Source organism: Cyprinus carpio, chromosome A9, assembly GCF_018340385.1.
Source record: "Cyprinus carpio isolate SPL01 chromosome A9, ASM1834038v1, whole genome shotgun sequence".
NCBI classification, from domain to species: domain Eukaryota; kingdom Metazoa; phylum Chordata; class Actinopteri; order Cypriniformes; family Cyprinidae; genus Cyprinus; species Cyprinus carpio.
The window spans coordinates 10898209-10918716 of record NC_056580.1 but is presented as its reverse complement, the minus strand read 5'-3'; the positions used below and the strand labels follow the sequence as shown (position 1 = coordinate 10918716).

The window sequence follows — 20508 nt, the reverse complement described above, 5'->3', positions numbered from 1 at the left end:
GTTTACAGCAGAGTTTGTGCGGAAATAGAGGCAGTTTTATGAGAGCAAAAATAGGAGGATTATTTCGAGGGTAACACTTGAAAAGTACGGTTAGACTAAATCCCAGGCTGTGACTGTGAGTAGAGATTAATTTGATCCCTATCCATCTGTTAGGAATTTAGTTATGGTTACGGACTACAGCCTAACTCGTTTTCTCCATCTGCAACTTTCCTCATAAACAGGAACTACTGAATATGAAGTCATTTTGCAACACTTTTCCATAAGGATTATTGCTTGGCTAGTTTCACATTGATGTTCATGTTACAGGGTGATTACTTGTGGAGTGCTTATAACCCATCATTACAATTATAATTTAATCTAAACTGAAAAAAAAAAAAAAATCTAAATTAGCTGGTCTTATTCAAGTCAAAAACATTTAACATCACTGAATCAACCTAATTTAATTGAGATACCATTCTTATCAAGTGGAAATAGCTCTTTAAGGTAACAACTGCAGGTTACCCCTTTGTACAGATTGGTTATACTATAGTAATTGTAATATTAATGAATTATACTCATCTGTATGACATGTGAAGTTTTATTACAGTACTGAAAAGTTTCCAGAAGCAACATTACTAGTTTTAAATCCGATACAAACACTTCCTAAGCACATGAGCAAACACACATTAGTAAGGGAGACAGGGTAGTTACCAAGTTTTTGTTGCCGTTCTTGCTGAGGGGACCTCGGAAAACTCCCTTGATGTTTCGAAAGTATCCATTGCTGAGATGTGTGGAGCTGATGACAATGTAGTAACACGCCATGGGGGACCTGAAGCTTCCATGCACAGAGTCCAGCCAAGAGAGAGTGAAACAAGTCCACCCAACAAGCCTTTTCTTTTGTTTCTCTGTTTCAGATGAAAGGCACAAGCTCACTTTCCCTCAGTCAGGAACGGAGAGAGCGTGTTCCCTCATCCTCTCGGATCCTCAAACATCAGTCTATTACAGTCACTTTGTGGGCTTTTTCTGACGTGCCTCTGCTTTTTGTAGTAGCCTCCAGCAAGGCGTTATCCAGCTCTCTCCTCTTCCGTACAACGGCAAAGAGAGTAAGGCAGAGCTGCTCTTTCTTCTTCCTCAGTCTCGGCTCTCTGTGCTGGGCTGAAGTGTGTCTGAGCTGAGTCTCCTGCTCGTTGCGCAAGTGATACGCGCTATTGAGAGAGCTCCGCTGGGTCTGGCAAAGGAGAGCATGGTGTTATAGTGTGCCGTGCGTTGCCGCTCCAATGAATGGGGCCAATGGTGAACAAGCCTCTGGTCCGATGGTGAGGACTGGGATGAGAATTACATCTGTCACATGCTGCTCTTCCAGATCCACTGAGTCAGCCTCTACTCTCTCTAGCCAACCAGAATTCAGCATCTTTTTCCTCTCACACATCCCCTCTCTCTCCCTCATTAGTCCCCTCTCTCTCTTTCTCTCTCTCTCTCCCTCTCCCTATCGCTCGTGAGCGTGTTCTTTCTTAGGAAGGAGCTGAGGCAGCAGTCAGGAGCAGGTAAAGGAAGGCTGAGGTGCTGAGAGAGAAGCTTCGGTACGTGTTACATCCACTATCATCCATCTTTTATTAGGTTAATGTGTTCGAGAGCTGCTATAAAAAGATTTATATGTTCTACGGACAATGATACTTGCAAATCAAAAGTCCCAGGTGGTGCAGTTTACAGGCATTTGGGTATTTCCTAATGAGGAAGTGTAGAAGTGTATAAAGCCACTACTATAATGGTAATTTACATGCAGATATGACAGAACTGAAGATTCATGACTTCTTTATGAAAAAAAAAAAATGCATTATAGATGCTAACTGAAGAAAGATCAAACAGCAATTTTTAACTCATTTTATTTTAATGAAGACTGAAAAAAACAAGCTTCAAAACAGAGTGGAGCTTGAGTATTGGGAATCCTGTATCAGAGTTCTCTGGATGCATTGCGTGCCTATTTAAGGACTACACTGACAGCAGCACTAAACAGAAAAAGAAAGAAAGAAAGAAAGAAAGAAAGAAAGAAAGAAAGAAAGAAAGAAAGAAAGAAAGAAAGAAAGAAAGAAAGAAAGAAAGAAAGAAAGAAAGAAAGAAAGAAAGAGAACCGTACAAGCTTCTACAGAGCATGTGGCTGCATGAAACATGCCAGAAAGAGAGAGAGTTCCCTTCCCACCCCCCAATTTTAGAAGAGCAATAATGCCTCGTAACTAAGCAACGCAGTTTCTGAATCAATTCTAAATTGCATACAGTAGGAGAGTCAGATGTAAGGGGCAAGACGAGTGGGTGCGCAAATGTACAAATGCGTACAAATGTGTCTTTCAATATGTTAAGAGACATTGTAAATGGTAACTTTGCAATGATTCTAAAACATTTAATTCTAGGAAATATGTTATTCGTGGATTGTATTAATGAAAACTATCGTGACGGGAAGACGTCTTGGCGTGTTTGAGACTGCAGCATAATTGAGCGGAATGGAAGACAGATATCTTGGAAAGCACTGTGACCAACTGCCAATTAAAATGAACCATCAGGGGCTGATTTCAAATGGGAGAACAAATGCTGTTATTCATTTCATAAGCCTACTCTGGAAAATTATTCCTTCATAAAGAGGGAGTCTAGATATCATTAAAAAAATTGGTCCTAGATAACTTTGAAACACTGCAGATATAGTATTTTTGTTGGAATTTTGAACACAAAAACTTTTCAGATTTGCAAAAGATTTTGAGATGGCCTGTAAATTGCTTAAACAAATCATCATTCATTATTTATCTAAATGCATTTATTGACCACTGAATCATTTGGTTTATAATGAGGGTGGTGTGGACCATTTCGCTGAGAGAAAACATCAAATGCATTTCCGATAAAGAAACATCTCTTCCCCTTAACCAGCCGATAACTGCAACCACAAGAAGACTATTATTAGTAAACTAATGGAAACAATGTTGCATGAACTGCTTTACCTTGCAGTAACATCAGATTCTATGGAGAGACATATCACTGAATAATAACTGCAATGGTAGGGAAGAGTAGGAAGAAAGTTTTCCTCAGAACTGCTATAGTTTGACCTGTCAGATGTCAGGGAGATTTGTTCCAAGTGAAAAGCTCCACTTCGCTGGTGCTATCGGTGTGGTCATGCAGCATACAATGGTATTCAGTTAAGGGCATGCACATAAGGCAGATTGGCCCCCTGTTTCCATCTGTCTTTCTGTCAATACTCGTTGAGCTGCCCACCAACCTCTGCAGTTCAAGACAATGCGAAACCAGTAAAAGCTTTAGAAATAACTTGCGTGTGGGTGGTTCGATTCTTCTCAGAAAACAATGTTAATATATTCTGCAATCAGCAGACTTAAGATGACTGTATCTTGGAAAGGAGGACGTGCCTGTTCATTATCAAGAAAATGCAGTAAAAGGTGCTGTCTTTTTGTTTTTTAACATCTACTACACATACAGACGCAACCCAAAGTAATTTCTCTCAGTTACTCCTCAACAAAGACACAGCTACACTGGCAAATCTTGTAACTACAGCGCTGTTTCATGGTCTGATGATAAAGTGCAGATGTTGGAAAGGACGGGCTTTGTTCTTTATAATAATGGCATTCAAATCTGAACAATGAGCCGAGTGCACAAACACAAAATTAGGTTTGACTGACTGCTACCTGTGCGATTGCCTCGGCACTTCCTCCCACCCAACATGCATGACATTTCATAAACCAGAAAATTACAAAACCCCATTATTCTTCTATAATATGCAGCCATGCATGCAATAACTTTCATTTCGTGTTAGCACAGCAGTTCCAGGAATTGTGAACATGGCAATTAAACAGATCTGCTGTCATCTTCCCCTGCATGGTTCAGATGTAGTAGGAAAGTTTTTGCCAGCATGACAGAAAACTTTCAACAGAAGTGATGTTAGAAGAACAGGATTTCTGCTGAGAGGTTCATATTCTGGATTCCAATAGACCCGAGGGACGTACATGGATTTGGATTAAACTGGAGGTGTCACTCTATTCTAATTATAGCCTCCTTATATTCTATTTATAGTCTGCAACCAAAATACTGTTTTTAATTCACTAAAAGATTTTTATTACAAACCCTGTGTAAAAATAAATAAATAAAATAAATAAAGCTAATGCACATAAAATAACTGTTGCATTCCAGTGAAGTGGTGATTTTAATCTCTTGATAAATCAATTCTTCTGAATCAATTCACTAAAATGATTAGTTCTGATTCATTCACTAATCCTTTCTGCAGATTAAACCAGTATGCCAGTAGGTGGCGACGTGATTTATGCAGTTATTTTGATGCCACAATTATGCACAAGTAAATCATAGAATCGTTCACTTAACTGTTTCATTCACAACCAAAGTAACTCATAATGTTGCGATGTAACAAAAGTAGCATTCATGAATTGTTGTAGTAGAAACACCACTACAGTGTGCAGGTTTCAAGCACATCCCTAGTAATATGCATATACTGCTATAATATTAATGGTGTGCAGTGTATAGAGTGTAATGTAGAGCATATGCAACAATGCTAACATCTAAATATATAACTAAAAATGAGCTAAAAATGTATAACCATGGGGTATTTTCTCCCTTCAAACTGAACAGAAGCTACGCCATGTTGTTTCGCTACAGTTGCTCATGTTGGCAAAGGGAGAGAAGTGAATCTAAAAGGATAACACACAGAGAGCTTTGTTAAACAAGGGAACTTTTTGGCAACAAAAACACAGCTCCAACAGATTTAAAGCTCTGAGCTCAAGAATACATATGGAGCAATGAGCCGACTGCTGCTTGGGGAAAACTACTCAAACTTCACCCAGCTGACAGAAGAACAGGCAATGTCAGAGAGTCTGACCAGCTGGAAGATTCTGCCATGCTTAATCTCAGACATATTTGCAGAAAGGTGCTGGGGTATAAAGATCTTAGTGTAAGAGCAACTAAAAAACGTAGCTGCTTTATACCTAGATGTACTATTAGTTGAACAACATTATGCAATAATGGCTTTGAAGAGCAAAGCTATAACTCATTTTCTGGCACATTTGGATTGCAGAATGTGTTTTACACTGTGTGGCAGATAAGAACTGAAGCTTTCCTCTCAGTGTGCCATATGGACATCAGGCTGTGGCGTTCTGAACCATAGCCTGCTCCCAAATTAATTAAGTTGTTAATTTGTAGCACAAGGGAACATTTGAAACTTGTTTAACTCATGTCACAGTCTGACGTATTCAAGTTTATTTGAACATGTCTGTCATGTTGTCGCCCTAATGCTATCATGGCACGCCTGATATAATGGGTCGAGACAGCCTGTGAAACCACTCTGATGTTCTCTTAATAGAGCCGCTTATGGAAGGTCAGCTGAACCTTTGATGAAACCCTGAGAAACAGAGTTCAAAGGGAAATGACTTTGATGCCACGTACGTCCATAGCATATAAAGAGTTGTGAAAATATCTACGACAGTATCTAAAGTGAAAATCACTGAGACAAACTAATTAGTTATATGAATGGGTCCACATCTGAGGTGAAGTCATATCAGAAAATTGTCATTTCTAACCCAGTTTTACAGTCGGAGTGTAAATGGACTTCTGTGTTGCAGTTGCAGCTAAAATTCAATAACCACACAGTAATCACTTTACCCTTTAGAAAATTATTGATTTGGACACAGTCGTCTCTGCCAGACTTGATATCAGGGGCTTATATTCCTATGGGTGCTAATCTAGCATCACCAAAGCCGCTCTTGCCTCTCTTTTGAGCAGAAAAGTTGACGGGCCTCAGAGACGAGCAGTTTATTAGCACAGCTTCCACGGCAACTACAAAGGTGGCAACTAAAAATACTCTGTAGTGGCTGTACAAAGCGCACACCCCTCCTGCATGCAAGAAATCTGTAAATGACACTTCACAGCACTGAGGATCTTCTCTGACGATGGAGTGATTCAGGCATGATAACATGAAGAACTAGTTTCACACACTCCCTGATACTGTAGCGGTCTCTACTTTTCTATTCTTTTCAACACAAGTTGACGTGCATGCAAGCTGTATGGTGATCTCTACTGACCTGGGTGATGTCAACTGCCACCTTCAGAATTACTAGCATACTGCCTGCTATTTGAGAGTATGTGAAAAAGTATTGTGCATTACGCAAATTTTAACTTTTCAATGTGCGCTGCGTGGTTGTTACATGACTTCACTTTTTAAAAGTGTACATCTAAACACGTCAGAACTGACAGCAGATATGAGATAGAAATTGTGCATTGTAGAAGAGTTCATTTGATTTTTACTTTAGATCACTCGACTGTAAAGCTGTGTATACAAGACAATGTGACAAAAATAGTGATTTTGCATTTTATCACTTTGATGTAGCATTCATTGACGGAAATAAAGAAGCTTGTTACTGGGAATATAATATTTTCAAAACCGCTGAGCTACTGGCATGTTACTTAAAATGCAGTTAGAGTAAGTATCACTGGCACTTTACTTGGTTACTCCCAACAGTGGTGTCAAACACACTGTATAACAAATGACATAATAATAAATTTCTGTGATTCTGAAATAAATCACATTATGAATGTAAAACAACAGTGGTTGAAAGACATAAAAATATTGGAAAATGCAAAAGTGAATATAAACAGAATTCCTGCAGTGGAATTCCTTTTTTATGCCGTCTCTCTTATATTCGAGTGATATTATCCCTTTCACAGTAGACAAGCTGCATTAGCATACATATTGTGCCTCCATTCAGAGTCTCTGGGAAGAGCAAACATGTATGTTAAAAATACATCACCTCAATCTGAATCAGCCTCATGTAGAGACTTCTGAATCTACAGGCAGTGACACTGATGAGCTCAGAAACATTTTCAGAAAAAAATGAACACAGGCCAATTCTGCACATAAATTGCAGTGAAAGGGTGATGCAATTTTGTTAAGGTAAATAAAAGTGATTTATAATTTGCTTTAAAATCTAAAATTTATCACTGCAGGGATGTTCATCTGAGGGGGAAAAAGTGGATGTATAATCTCTGTCAATATTCAGAGTGGGTATGTCAGAGTAACAGATTAATGTTTTGCTACTTGAACAAGAAAAACAAATCAATTGTGACGCTGAAGCATAATAAAGTGAGTGGGGGAGACACCAAAAATTAATCAACAATATTGATTGTCTAAAAGCCATTTCACATTCACGGCAACACACAGGCAGACAGTCTTTCACATCAATAAGTTTTAATGAATGTCTTGCCATAAAAATTTTAAGTATATTTAAATTATATTATAATAATTCTATACATACTATAATGAATAAACAAACATAAAAATATTAAACAAAATATTTTCTCTATTTAGTTTAAATATATTTGTGTATAAGCTCTGTTTAACGAACATTTTCAAATTATTTGGTGGATTTTACAATACTTATTGTAATAAGTATTGTAAAATATATATTACAATTAAATATCAAAATGCTTTTTTAATGTGATTCCTCCCTTATTCAGACATGCAAGATTGCCCATGAAGATGTCTAGGAGCATTTAAAGTGCTTGTGTGATTCCTCCCTTATTCCTCCCTTCGTCAACATTGTCTAGGAGGTATTTAAACATTTAAAGTGCTTCATTTCCAAGTATTTCCATTTCCAAGTCCTCAGAGGTTTTGCCAGTAATTATAGAGGTGAAACTGGTGTGGAGACACCTCAACACCATCTCGTCCTCTATGGGTTTTGTTCTGCAAGCACTATTTCTGTCATTGTTTAATATCCATACACCATGAGCAAAGCCTGCACAGGAAACATGCCAGCTGCCATGTTCCTCTGGAAAACCCTAAATCCTTTCAAGTGGTTTAAAATTCAAATTGCACCAAATCATTCATTGCATGCGCAAAATTCAGTGAATACTCCCAGAAAGCATTTTTAGAGGGGAATGAAACTGAAAATGTGATGTAACCCAACACAAAGCTAAAAGATTTTTATGTGTTCTGTTTATGGAACATTGTCACATTATTTAATGGATTTTGTAGCACGTTTCGCCTCAGCTATCTAAATTATGCATGGCAGTGTGAAATAAGTAAAATGTTTCTATTTTAACAAACCATTAAAAATCAGAAACTGCACCAGCACCTTGCAAGTCAAACTTACTCAAAGACTCAGCTCAACTTTCAAATGTTGCCAATTAATAACATCTGTGCTCATAAGTGAACCTACTCATCTCCACTGGGATTTAGCCTGTAACAGCTTCTTGCCACGAGTCCAGGGTTAAAAGCATCCTTTTCCTCTGAGGCAGCGGGGATTTTTTTTTGTTTTTTCTTTATTAGGAGGTATTTTATGGTATCTTCTCCTGTGGATCTGTGCTATATTTTTTTTTATCATCCATCTAGCACTGAAGGGAGTGCTGATCCTCCCAGCTGGAGCGTTTGGAGGTGTTCATGCACAGCTGTGGGTAATGGAATATTTGCACCTCCCAAAAACAAACATACTGACCACAGACATGTACATTGCAATAACACCCCCTGGGCAAACAGCAAAAAACAGTCCACTAAAGAGCTTTCAACAAACACTGAGAGGATTTGCTAGCATCCATCAGTGACATATATACTGCTGACAGATTTAACTTCCTTTCATGACCCCTCATTGTAATTTCTAAATACTTCATGTAGCCTATAATCATGGTTAGTTTTCATTCTTGCCAACAAGACTGTTCTGGTATCCATTTAAAGGACTGGAAGCTGTTTTAATAAATAAATAATTCAGTACATAGCTAATGTCAAAATTTGATACCACTTTGTCTTAAATTAAAAATAAAACTTGATAAACCATTTTAAAGGATCCAAGTGAATTCAGACGTCACAAAATTACTGATTTTGAGATTTGTTAAAGATTACATCTGATACTATTAGCAAATAATTTTTTTTTTTTAAAAATCACCTATTTCAAACTTTAAGCCTTAAAGGTGCCATATAATGCATTGATACAATATTTAAAATTGTTCTCTGATGTCCTCAGAGTGTATGAGAAGTTTTATCTCAAAATACCCCACAGATAATTTTTTATAGCTTGTTGAAATTGCCACTTTTAGGGTATGAGCCAAAATGCGCTGTTTATGTGTATGTCCCCTTTAAATGAAATGAGCTGATGCTCCCACCTCCCTTCTCAGAAGGGTGCGGAGCTTTAAGAGCTCATGCTCATGGGCATACCACCAGTGTTAAGGTTTAACTGGTGGTGACCGTGTTACTGATCCTCACATTGCTTCCAAACACAATTTTTAACTACCACATTCCTATTTACGATTGTTCTGGTAGCACGTGAAGGCAGCATTAGTGAAAACAGGCAGAGACAATGGTAGCTTTAGCAACATTAGCCTTACAGAGAGCCAAGAAGTTCTTTTGGAAAACAAAATATGATGTGTGATGCTTACTTTGTCTGGAGTCTGGACATTTGCACACGAATCATTGTTATCGATCCCTCTTTCAGAAGCAATCTTTGCACAAGTCCAGCTCTGAACTGACCCTCGTTTGTGAGACAGTCCGGTGTAAAATGTACATTTCCTTCGAAAATGAAATGTAACCACCATGTCCTTGGTGGTCTATGAAGACTCCTATGTTCGTTGGTGCATCCCAACACACAACACTTCTAATGGCTCTTTGACACTGTCATTGTTTTCCAGCAGCTACAGCAAGTAAACATAAATGGCGGACCGCTGCTTCTCAATCAGGGCTGTGTATAGGCCAGAGAGCATCACAAATGGGTGGGACTTTCACCGAGTATGACGTCATAGTCTGGAACTGCTCATGTGGAGAGACTGTTTATGATTTTTTGGGATTATAAAACAATGAGTGAGTGGATTTTTACCATTAAAGGCTGGTTGTTTTCACACTCTGAGGCCACACAACTGTGTTCAATCACCTTATAAAAGTGATTTTTGCATTCTATTGCACCTTTAAGTTCAGCATTAAATTTTAATGTATAATCAACTTTAAGTCATTTCAACTTATATATTATATTAAAATGACTTTAAAAAAATTTAATTAACTTTAAAAAAAGCTTAAATTGCTTAACTTATTTTGATGGGTTAATGTAAAAATATAAGCTGCCATGACTTACTGATCATATACATTTTTACAGTGTAGTGTTAATAAGGATTCTCTTCACCCAACATGATACTTCACCCAAAAATCCATCATAATTTACTCACCTAAAAGAATAATTAACCTTCACTGTATGTAAAAGATGATAAAAATTTTATTTTTTTCGTGACTTGTTCCTTGAAGTCAGTGTTCAACAACAGCAAAAATAATCTAAGTGTATAAAAAGGGGTAAATGAATTAAATATTAAAAATGTGTATGTATATAAGCAGGATCGATAATCAATATGGTGCAGATATATTGTGCACCCTCCAGGAAATCTAAAACGACCTTAATCTATCGGCTTGCTAAGTGTACAATATCCTGGGTCAGTGCTATATAGAAATGACATTAGAAATCTCTGTGTGGAATGAATGGGAATGAAGTGTGGTAAAGATCAGAGCTGGAAATGCAGACTGAATAGAAACTGAATAGAAAGTGATATGTGATCTATGGAATGGTTGGGTTTCTGTATTACCATTGTGCCCATGTGCAATGCACTTAACCCCAGATTACTCCAGGGACTCTGCTCCCTATCAAGTGTACTTTAAATTCCATTGGTTAAAAAGCATCGGCACATAATCTAATAATAACCTTTCTATATTCCTGACAGCTAATAAAGTGTCCGGTACCAAGAGTGCATAAATTCCGTAAATATGCAAATAAAGGAGCTTTGTGAATAGGCTATAGCTGTCGTGTATTAACTCAAGCAGCACACTAAGTCGGAAAGTGGTGGTATTCGAGTACCAGAGCGGGATATGACAGAGAGGAATATATCAAGTGATAGGAAGTGAGAAAATATCTATATTAAAGATGAAAGAGCTTCAACAGCATATATCTTAAAGCTGTGTGTGCCTGCTCTTAAATGAAACACCACAAGCTTTGAATTCAGCACATATGTGCGAGTCAATAAAATGAATTGACTAGAGAGTAAAAGCACTTAGAAGAATTCAATATGCAAGATAATCAACTGTGTGCACTACAGTGGCACATATAATTTCACAACCCAATTCAAATAGCATTTATATTATGATCTTTCACTTTCCAGAAATACAGTGAAGCTATGCATCCATATACTGCAAAAAAAAAAAAAAAAAACACTTTCTCTTATATCTAGCCTATTTTTATTGTTTACCAGTAAAAATACAGTACATTTCTAAACAAGACTGATTACTCAACTCTGGAACACCTAATTCTGATTGGTCAATCACAGCATGATTTAAGGGTCCAATATTTTCCTATTTATATACTGTATAATTCATATATAAATACTCAACTCAAATGAATCTAATTTTTAAGATGTTTAGATAGTTGTACAGGAAAACATGCCAAAAATGCTGAAATGGTTTGTCACAGTCCAGCTGACTAGTTCTAACATACCAAATGATAATTGTAGAGACCTGTGTTGGTAAAAAAAAAATAGCCGCACTCACTAAGCTCAGAGCAAATCAGCCCTTTATGAATATACTGTGAGCTGTGGCACCGATTACACCAGGCAGCTAAGTAAAGCAGCAATTACTTGACATCCCAAGAGATCTGGAAAAATACCCACTTGCAAACATTTCATAATTGTCATTGTATCTGTTCATACAACAATTACCACCACGTTAATGAAATCATCATCACTAAATAATCTCAATGGGTACAACTGCTACTCTGATGGGGGACTTGGGGCATATGCCTGACGGCAATAAATTCTCTAACAAAAACATGCTTGGGGAAAGGAAAGATATACTTTGCTTGCTTATGCAACAATTTGTGTCTACTGATGTAGAGCCGATGCATGAAGTGGGACGGTACTCACAGGAACAGAATACCAGCAATTCTGGGCTACTCTGTTCAGTACTGGTATTTATTCTTAGATACCACCAGCTCTCATAAACTGTCAGCACTCTCTTCTGTTCTTTCTTGACAAGACAGTCTGCCCTCTTGCTCCTACTAGACAAAGACTGTTAGTCACACAAGCCAGAGATTTAACTTTCAACACTAAAGTAGGTGCATATTGTAGCATCATCAGTTCTATTACTTCTGTGATGCATATGTGGAGTTTCTGCGCAAGGGTGCCCTTCGGTTTCCAGTATAAATGAAAGAGACATTACATGTGTTTATAGCACTCAATACTTCTCTCAAAAGAAATTTTAAGTAGACATATAATAATCCACATCTTTCTCCATTGTATAGAAGTGTATAAAGAGGTCTTTGTCATTGATTTGTTTTAAAAAGCGCATTTTAAATAATGAAAATAAATAAATAAATAAAAAACTGATGTGCCAAGCCATCAGAACCAAACCGAACTGAAAACCGTGGTCAAATGATTTGCATGTATGACAGAGTATTTCTGTTTCAATTACACTACAGTTTGTATAAGTTTCGAAAAGTTTTTTTTTTTTTCTTTCAAACATGGCCCTTGATGTTTTATAAACAAGGCCCAGTTCTATGCTGGAGTTGCACACTGTATGATACCGAAAGATCCTGGTCATGAGTTTGACGGCTCGAGTATGTAAACACATAAGAAACAACAATGGAGTGTCTTTAAAAATCCTCTTTTGTGCAGAACTACTTCCTTCTGCCACAGATTCAAATCACAGTTTAACAGCTGAGCTCAAGCCTCCATTACTTATTCGAAAACATCACTTTAGAACTAGTAACGAAGGAATGTTGAGTTGCTCCATTGAAATGTATTGTATTACTCTATTAAAAGCAGAAATGGACTGAGTGAGTGTGATAACCTGCATCACAATACAACATTAGTTTGAATGTCCGCTGAGGAAAGCGATATCTTTGTTGTACTGTCCTTTCATCTGTTAAGGGTGATTACCGATGACAGTGCTGCTCTGTGCATTTATTGGCTGCATCTTACAAGGCGTTGTTGAAAGTAAAAATAACTTCCTTGTTTACAACCCTGTTAAAGTCGCTTTCAAAATCAAAGTCTTTATATAAATAATGTAATAATATTTTCCCACTTCAAGCTCAGAGTACAGCCATGTAGTGAGGAAGATTGATTACAAATATCCATTGAGTGGTTACGGTTTTGTGACTGGAATACAATTTTGTGGAATATCCACTTCAAATGTCATTTCATTAAGCGCACATGCAGCTCTTCTCGTGGTTTTCAATACAGCATTTAGGATTTGGGGCTCAGTAGATGATTAAAAAAAGCCAGCAACATAAGCAGAGGTCACAGGAGACTGATGGTGCAGTAATGGGAGAGATAGAGGGAGAAACACATGGAATCAGATGGCAGTGTGTTCAGGACTGAGTGCCTTCCTTGGAATTGACAGCCGATCAATGCCTGTGGTCGTGTATGGAGGGTATGTGCGGATATAAACAATACAGCCAAATGCTGCGGTGAAGGTGACTGTTTGAAGATGACACTGATCCTGCTGAAAAGCATCCCCCTCTCAAGCCATTTGTACTCAGCGAGCATGAGATATCACATTCAAACACAGAATCAAGAGGAGGAGAGAAAAAGAAATCAATGCAAGACAACCTGGAAGAAAACAGGAAGCTACTCACTATCTCTCCCTGATGCAACCAATACCTAAAGTGATAGCAAGTGCTTGGGCTACAGTCCCTGGCTCAGACAGACTGATCAATGCCTGGTGTCCCGCATTAACTCCAGGACCCACATTTCTTCTGCCAGACTGAACACAATACTCTGTGGTCAAAGAGTTTTATCTTACAATTCACCTCGCAACAATGAAAATGTTTGATTGTGAGAATCCATCTCCAGTCTAGACATGGGCATCCACAGAAACGTTTCCCAACAGAAGGTTTCTTGATGGTTCCATTTACTACACAACAAATGTTCACAGTTTAGTAATTATGGTTTGGCATTGTTTGTGGCATTGTTTGTTAAATGCTTGGTACATTGCTATTAGGCATAGACAGATTAAAAAAAAAAAACTGTACTTATAACCAATTTTTATTTTTAAGTCACAATGAAACAAAAGTAGCAACAGAACTCTTCTTCAACTGTGTTTTGTAAATCCGAGTGTAATGGATTATCAGGGAAAATATGTATAGGGTATTTGGTTATATTTATCAATTGTTGATTGTACACAATCAAACATGCAGTTGAACGTAATAAAGGGGCAGAGTTTAACCACACTAAATGATAGGAGAAGTCCAGCATTCAAGTTATAACATTTTGATAAAAAACTTACAGAGTTAAAAAAAAAAAAATACAAAAACTACATTGATGAAACATTCACAATACGATCTAGGACATACATTAACAAAATATTATTTTCATTCATCATTTATTAATTAAAAAGCATGTAAAATATCCCTTTTTAACCACTCTTTTACTTGGGAATTCTGTCATAATTCTGTCACTCACCCTTATGCAGTGGCATGCTTGAGGGGATTAAAGTGCCCCTGCCCTTTTAATCGCCAACGCTAAACAACGCTATGTGTTGTTTGAACTTTAAACCGCATAAAAACATTGCATTACACCAAATACACAAAATAATGTTCTTTTTTGCAACGTCATATGACCCCTTTAAACCACTTGATTCATATGGATTTCTTTTACGATGTCTGAAGCATCATAGTTTTAGTGGAATGGACTTTCAATGGAGAGACAGAAATCTCTCAGATTTCTTTAAAAATATAATATAAAAAGTCATACAGGTTTGGAATGACATGGGCAAGTAAACATTGACAGAATTTTGGGGTAAACTAACCCTTTAATGGTACAATAGCAAAACAATCCTGTTTAATCAGAGGGAAAAATGGTTAAATGAGACATGGTTTTAGTTATGTAGAACTAAAATATGACTGTTTAGTACCTTGACTATTATTACAAATTCACTTCACAGAAGAAAAGGGGAGAAAAGCATAGAATATCTTCTCTTTAAAAGAAGACAAGAAATTGTGGGACATTTTAGAAGCACACCCACATACCGTACAGGCTATTAATTATTCTTAGGGCTATAGATTCTTGGCTTCAACATTTCTCAAGAACTAAATAATTCTCCTTACATTAGCAATGGATATCAGTACAAGTACCATCAAACTCTATAAACACTGGATAGAGAAACAACGGGCTCAAACTGAACATCTAATTCAGCTGTGCCAAAGGCACGCCCAGGCCACACAGTCATTGGCATGTAAAGTGACCACAGACTTGTGAGGTGGCAGTGACCCATCCCTGCTAATGGACGAAGAAACAGCCAGCTAGTGTGCTCTAGACAGATGGTTCCCCTCCCAGAATACATCTCATTTAATGATCTCATTCTAGTGGGTGTCATGCTCTCCAGCTTTGCTGTTGCTGGCAATACTCAGCTTGAGTGGAGTCATCTTTGTATCATATAATTATAATGACCTGCGTCCGGCCCCACGTTGTCATGCTGGATCTCATGAAAGCAAATGGAGCTTTATGGTGATAATGCTAGAGTGAACGTATTCCTCGTCTCCCTCGCCGCCAAGCACTAAAATGTTTTGCCCGTGGTTAACAATCATGAAAACAGAATACTAAAGGAAGGGATGAGGAAAAATACAGTTATAGCTTGATACACTTATGTAGCTCCCTTCTTAAACAAAGTAATTACACACTCCAGTCGCCATGCTGTTGAAATGACACAGAGAACATACCTATCCATAATACATATTTGCATATAGAGAAAATATCATCGGCCATCAACAAAGCTGGACTCAATTCCTCTCCAGCAAAATGCATCAGCCTTCCTATTTGTCTTGGTAATAGGTCTAGCTAAAGCTTTTATTCTCCACACAAATTACCACAATAATATGCTCTGTTAATCTATCTAGTCAGGCCTCAAATTTAAAAAGGGACATTTCGCTGAATGGAGGAATTTTCGATTGCAGACACATATTAGATTATTCTATTCTTGATGGCCTGATGTGCTCTTTTTTTCCTTTCGGATTTTGGCTCAGTAATGCGCTTGTGTGGATATTTCATTCACCACACTCTTTGCAGCTGAATGCTGAATAGGCAGGAAATGGATGAGATTTTATGGCAATTGACTGAATCAATAATCTCCATTTGTGGCTGCGCATTGTTGTGGTACTGTACGTCTTACTGCAAATGAAACCTTTATGAGAAGACAACTGAATAATAGCTGCTTTCTCAAAAGCAGTACTGTAAAACCTCTTTTTAACCTTCTTTCAACATGTGGCAAGTTTCACAAGCACAATTTATATCGTGCAAATAGATATAACAAGAGGTTTCTACAAAACTGAATTCATTTACATATGTATTCGTGCTAGAGAGGGAAATGGGCACATTTGCATTGCATGTATACCATTCATCCCTAATTCTTCAAATCCCTTCATAAACAGGATACTTGTAACTCCTAATCCACATCGAACAGGAATCCCAGTAAAAAGCACTAATCTTAAATGCATCAAAGGCTGAATAAAAAGTCCTTTCATACGGCAAGCACTGCGTTAGTCTTCCAGCACATGAGGTGGACAAAATGCCTTTTAAAGTACACCACCATTTAAAAATTTGGGGTCAGTACAATTTTTTTAAATGCTTTTAAATGAAGTCTCTTTTGGTCACCAAAGCTGCATTTATATGATTAAAACACAGCAAAAACAGTAAATTTGCTAAATATTATTACAGTTTTAAGCTGTTTTCTATTTGATCATATTAAACAATGGTATTTTTTTCTGTGGTGGCAAAGCTGAACTTTTAGCATCATTGTAGCATATAATAGTGCTTCTTAATATTTTTGTCAAAACCATGACAATTTTATCAGGATTCTTTGATGAATATAAAGTTCAAAAGAACATAATTTATTAGAAATAGATTTTTTTGTAACATTAAAAATGTCATTACTGTCACTTTTCAATGCGTCCTTACTAAAAACTATATATATATATATATATATATATATATATATATATATATATATATATATATATATATATATATATATATATATATATATATACATACATATATATATATTTATATATATATATATAGAGAGAGAGAGAGAGAGAGAGATATATTTATATATTACATATCCCCAGCTTTAATGGTAAAATAAGGAACCTAGGGTACAACTGTGGTAGAAATGTAATGCCAGGGCAAAGGAAAAAAAGTGTGCCTAGAGCACTAGTTAGGCTTTAACACCACCAACTTCCAAGTAATATCATTGTGTTTTTTGTGTCATTTGAAGAACCTGAAGCCCCAGGAGAAATTCCATTGACATTTAAAAGGGAAACTTTTAGAAAAAAAATCTATATAATCATGTGTGGTTATATACCCTGTACAGCGAATAACCCATATACTGGAAAGTCAGATATGCTGCTCCAGTGTAGTGTGTAATATATGCAGGGGTTACACAGAGGCAGGTATGGAGCTAAATAGGAAATGATGGTGCTACTGTGGAACATCAATCAGCGTACCTTCGCCAAGAGTGCAGATGCTGCATCTTCGGTGTGGCCGAATACAGTGATGAGAACAACTTTTGTGCTGTGAGCTGACAGGTAAGACTGAGTGCATGCAAAAGTGTCAGGAGAGAGAGGGAGATAGAACGAGTGACAGAAACAAAGACTGAGGGCCCGTGAAAGACTGTCTCTGTACATCATCAGCACGCTTCATTTCCAGCACTTTGCTGGCAAGACGCGTGAAGCTGTCATGAATCTTTACAAATAGGAGTGCATTCCAAATCAAGATTGGACCACTTGGGGCCCTGGGCCCTCAGGACTGAGGGAGTGGGAAAAGAAAGATAGTCAGAGCAAATAACAAGTGAGAACAGACAGGCAATGTCAGCAGAGTGAAATGGAAGCAAGGTAGCTCCTGGACATATTTTCAGGCTTCTAAGAGGCCGTTTTTATTCTATATTGATTTTCAAATGCTTTTCTTGCTGTCTTGTTATTTGAGTTCCAAACAATAGGGCATTTTACCCAGAGAGCACCAGGGTTAAATCAGCTCACTCTTTGATTTGAAATGCACTGGGCTTATAGATCTCACCGATCTATGCTTCACAACACGGATGATCTGCAACACCAATCTGTTCACTCATGCCACGTGAAGTGTTTTACACATTTTGAGATATTGATAAACCATGTAAAAATGTGAATAATTCTTCCAGCAAGATCCAGTATTAAAGCACACAAACATATTGGCATCGGGCCTTTCCTCAAGTACAAAAGGATTGAGTGGTAATCTGAAATGTGCATGAATTATTTTGCTCCATTAACCTCCTACTGTATCTTGACTCAGACAGAGTGATGTTCGCCAGATCACCATTTTCACTAGACAACAGAGAACATGCTCTTCTACCAGCTGGTTCCCAGGGGGTAAAGAGCCAGATACCCTACTGTTTGATCATAGTTAAGATGTCATCCAGACTGTAAAGCAGTCTGATCCATTACACTTCCTCCAGATATAAAGCAGCCTGATGAAATACTTAATGTCTGTGCCTTGCATTGTCTCCATCTTCTTTTTCATTAAAATGATCTATTTTTACTTTCTTCGCCATTCAATAACCTGGTATCAATGTACTGTCTCCCCAATGACATTTCCCTCAGTAAAATCTGAAAAACTGTTGAGAAAGCCAGTGAACTATGAATGCTCATTGCTCTTTTATTGATCCCATCTTGCCCAGGCTCATGCAGATTCAAGCCCGTCTCTCTCCCTGCAGCAACCAAAGGCGTTATACTTTTTGCCACTGCCGATTTTGTCCCCACCGCTTTATGAAATAGCTTGCAGCAGGGATGCGTCTAAAGCAGAGGAAACAGCTCGCAATTTGTTACAAAGAAACCACAAAACAAAATGCAAACAAATGTGTCCCCGCTAAAAATATACTAATAGTTGCAGTGTTGATAACTCTAGGGTAAATTAGAACTCATATCTCCTCTTTCTCAAGGCAAAAACATTACCACTAGACCACAGTCTCAGATTTAATATCAATTTACTAATCTATGCATTTATCCACTGACCTACAAAATCTTGAGACTCACTGCTGCAGAAAGATTTCATGAATATTTAAATATTTAAATATATTTTTAAGAATAATAAAAAATTAAGACAGCAAGAATGATTGCTTCCTTAAATCACTCTGTAACATTACTTCACCAAAAAATGTCAAAAATAATAATAATAATTAAATGTGCTTCTGAAATTGTGGTAACATTTTTCAGTAAGTTTCTACATGTTAAAGTTATTACATTTTTTAACAAACATGAAATAACATACTTTACATTTATCAGTATTACTTAACATTAATTTCTATATTTAGTAATACATTTTTTAACACTTAAGTTGTATAAATTAACAAACAATAAAAAAAACATGAATTAACAAAATTTATTTAAATAACTATTTGTATTTTATTATGAAATTTATAAAAAAAATTAAAATCCTGACAATATCTATCTATCTATCTATCTATCTATCTATCTATCTATCTATCTATCTATCTATCTATGTTTGTTCATTGTATTATATATAAATAAAATATTATTGTTTACAGTCCCGTTTTGACCTGAAAATGAGAAGAATTCTCTGCTTCAGACCAGAGATCTACTACAGATCTCGGGATCATTATATCACATAGACATTTTATTTATTCAAACACTAAATTATAACCCTTAACTATAAATTTTTGCATAATCTAATTAATATTCATGAGCTAAACTGTTGTGATGTTACAACATCTGTCCCACCTCACAACTGTCCTCAACTACTTTTTAAAACCAAGTGACACCCAAGTTACGAACAATGACAGAACTTGCCACAACAGCAGCTGTTCACTTGTTCGATGACTGTATAAATAAACAGAAGGTCACCGGTGGTGAGATAAATATTGTATCTGCTGTAATACAGGAAAGCTCTTCGTCCTAATCTAGCAGACAGAGCAATCACAACAGTGCAGTAGACAATCCTCTCCAAATAAATGCTGCATGAGCGCGTCTGAGCTGTGGAGGAACTGTTCTGGTTTTGAACATCCATCCACAAGAACACGTATTATTTTCAGCCACATGACAGGCACGCTGCTGCGCTACAATTCTGAAGGCAGTTCATGAAAATTGACTGCAATGTGCTCCTTTTCACTTCAGTTCAACTCAGTGGAGGAGGTGAAGCACTTTAAATTCATGTGAAGGGCAGTCACTCTCCTGGTATAAAATTGCATAACAGCAATTTATCAGGTGCCATCTCTTAGAGACAGAAATGAGGGCCGGTCACGTGATCTATCAGCAGCTGGTGGATCCTCCCCCACACTCTCGCCGCTGCACGCGGAGCCATCAGTGCCATATAAATCACCTCTGAGACACCAGGCCGTTTTTCATTTCTAGCAAAGTGCCCATTTTGTATTAAACTCCAAGCATGAACAATTTGCACACCGCAATATGAGTTTGTGTCATTTGTGAATGGAGTGATTAAGTGAGCGTAAGACCGCCCACCTTCCACTGAGCG

General features: G+C 37.2%; 1 protein-coding gene across 1 annotated transcript in view; it reads right to left on the bottom strand.

The window, feature by feature from the left end:
* Window positions 1–1379, bottom strand: part of LOC109095924 (zinc finger protein 804A-like) — a 48413-nt gene extending 47034 nt beyond the window's left edge. Inside the window, 1 exon segment of the mRNA XM_019109594.2 lies at window positions 691–1379. Coding sequence (XP_018965139.2) covers window positions 691–801 — 111 coding nt within the window. The 5' untranslated portion in view covers window positions 802–1379.
* Between the last annotated feature and the right edge of the window lie 19129 nt (window positions 1380–20508).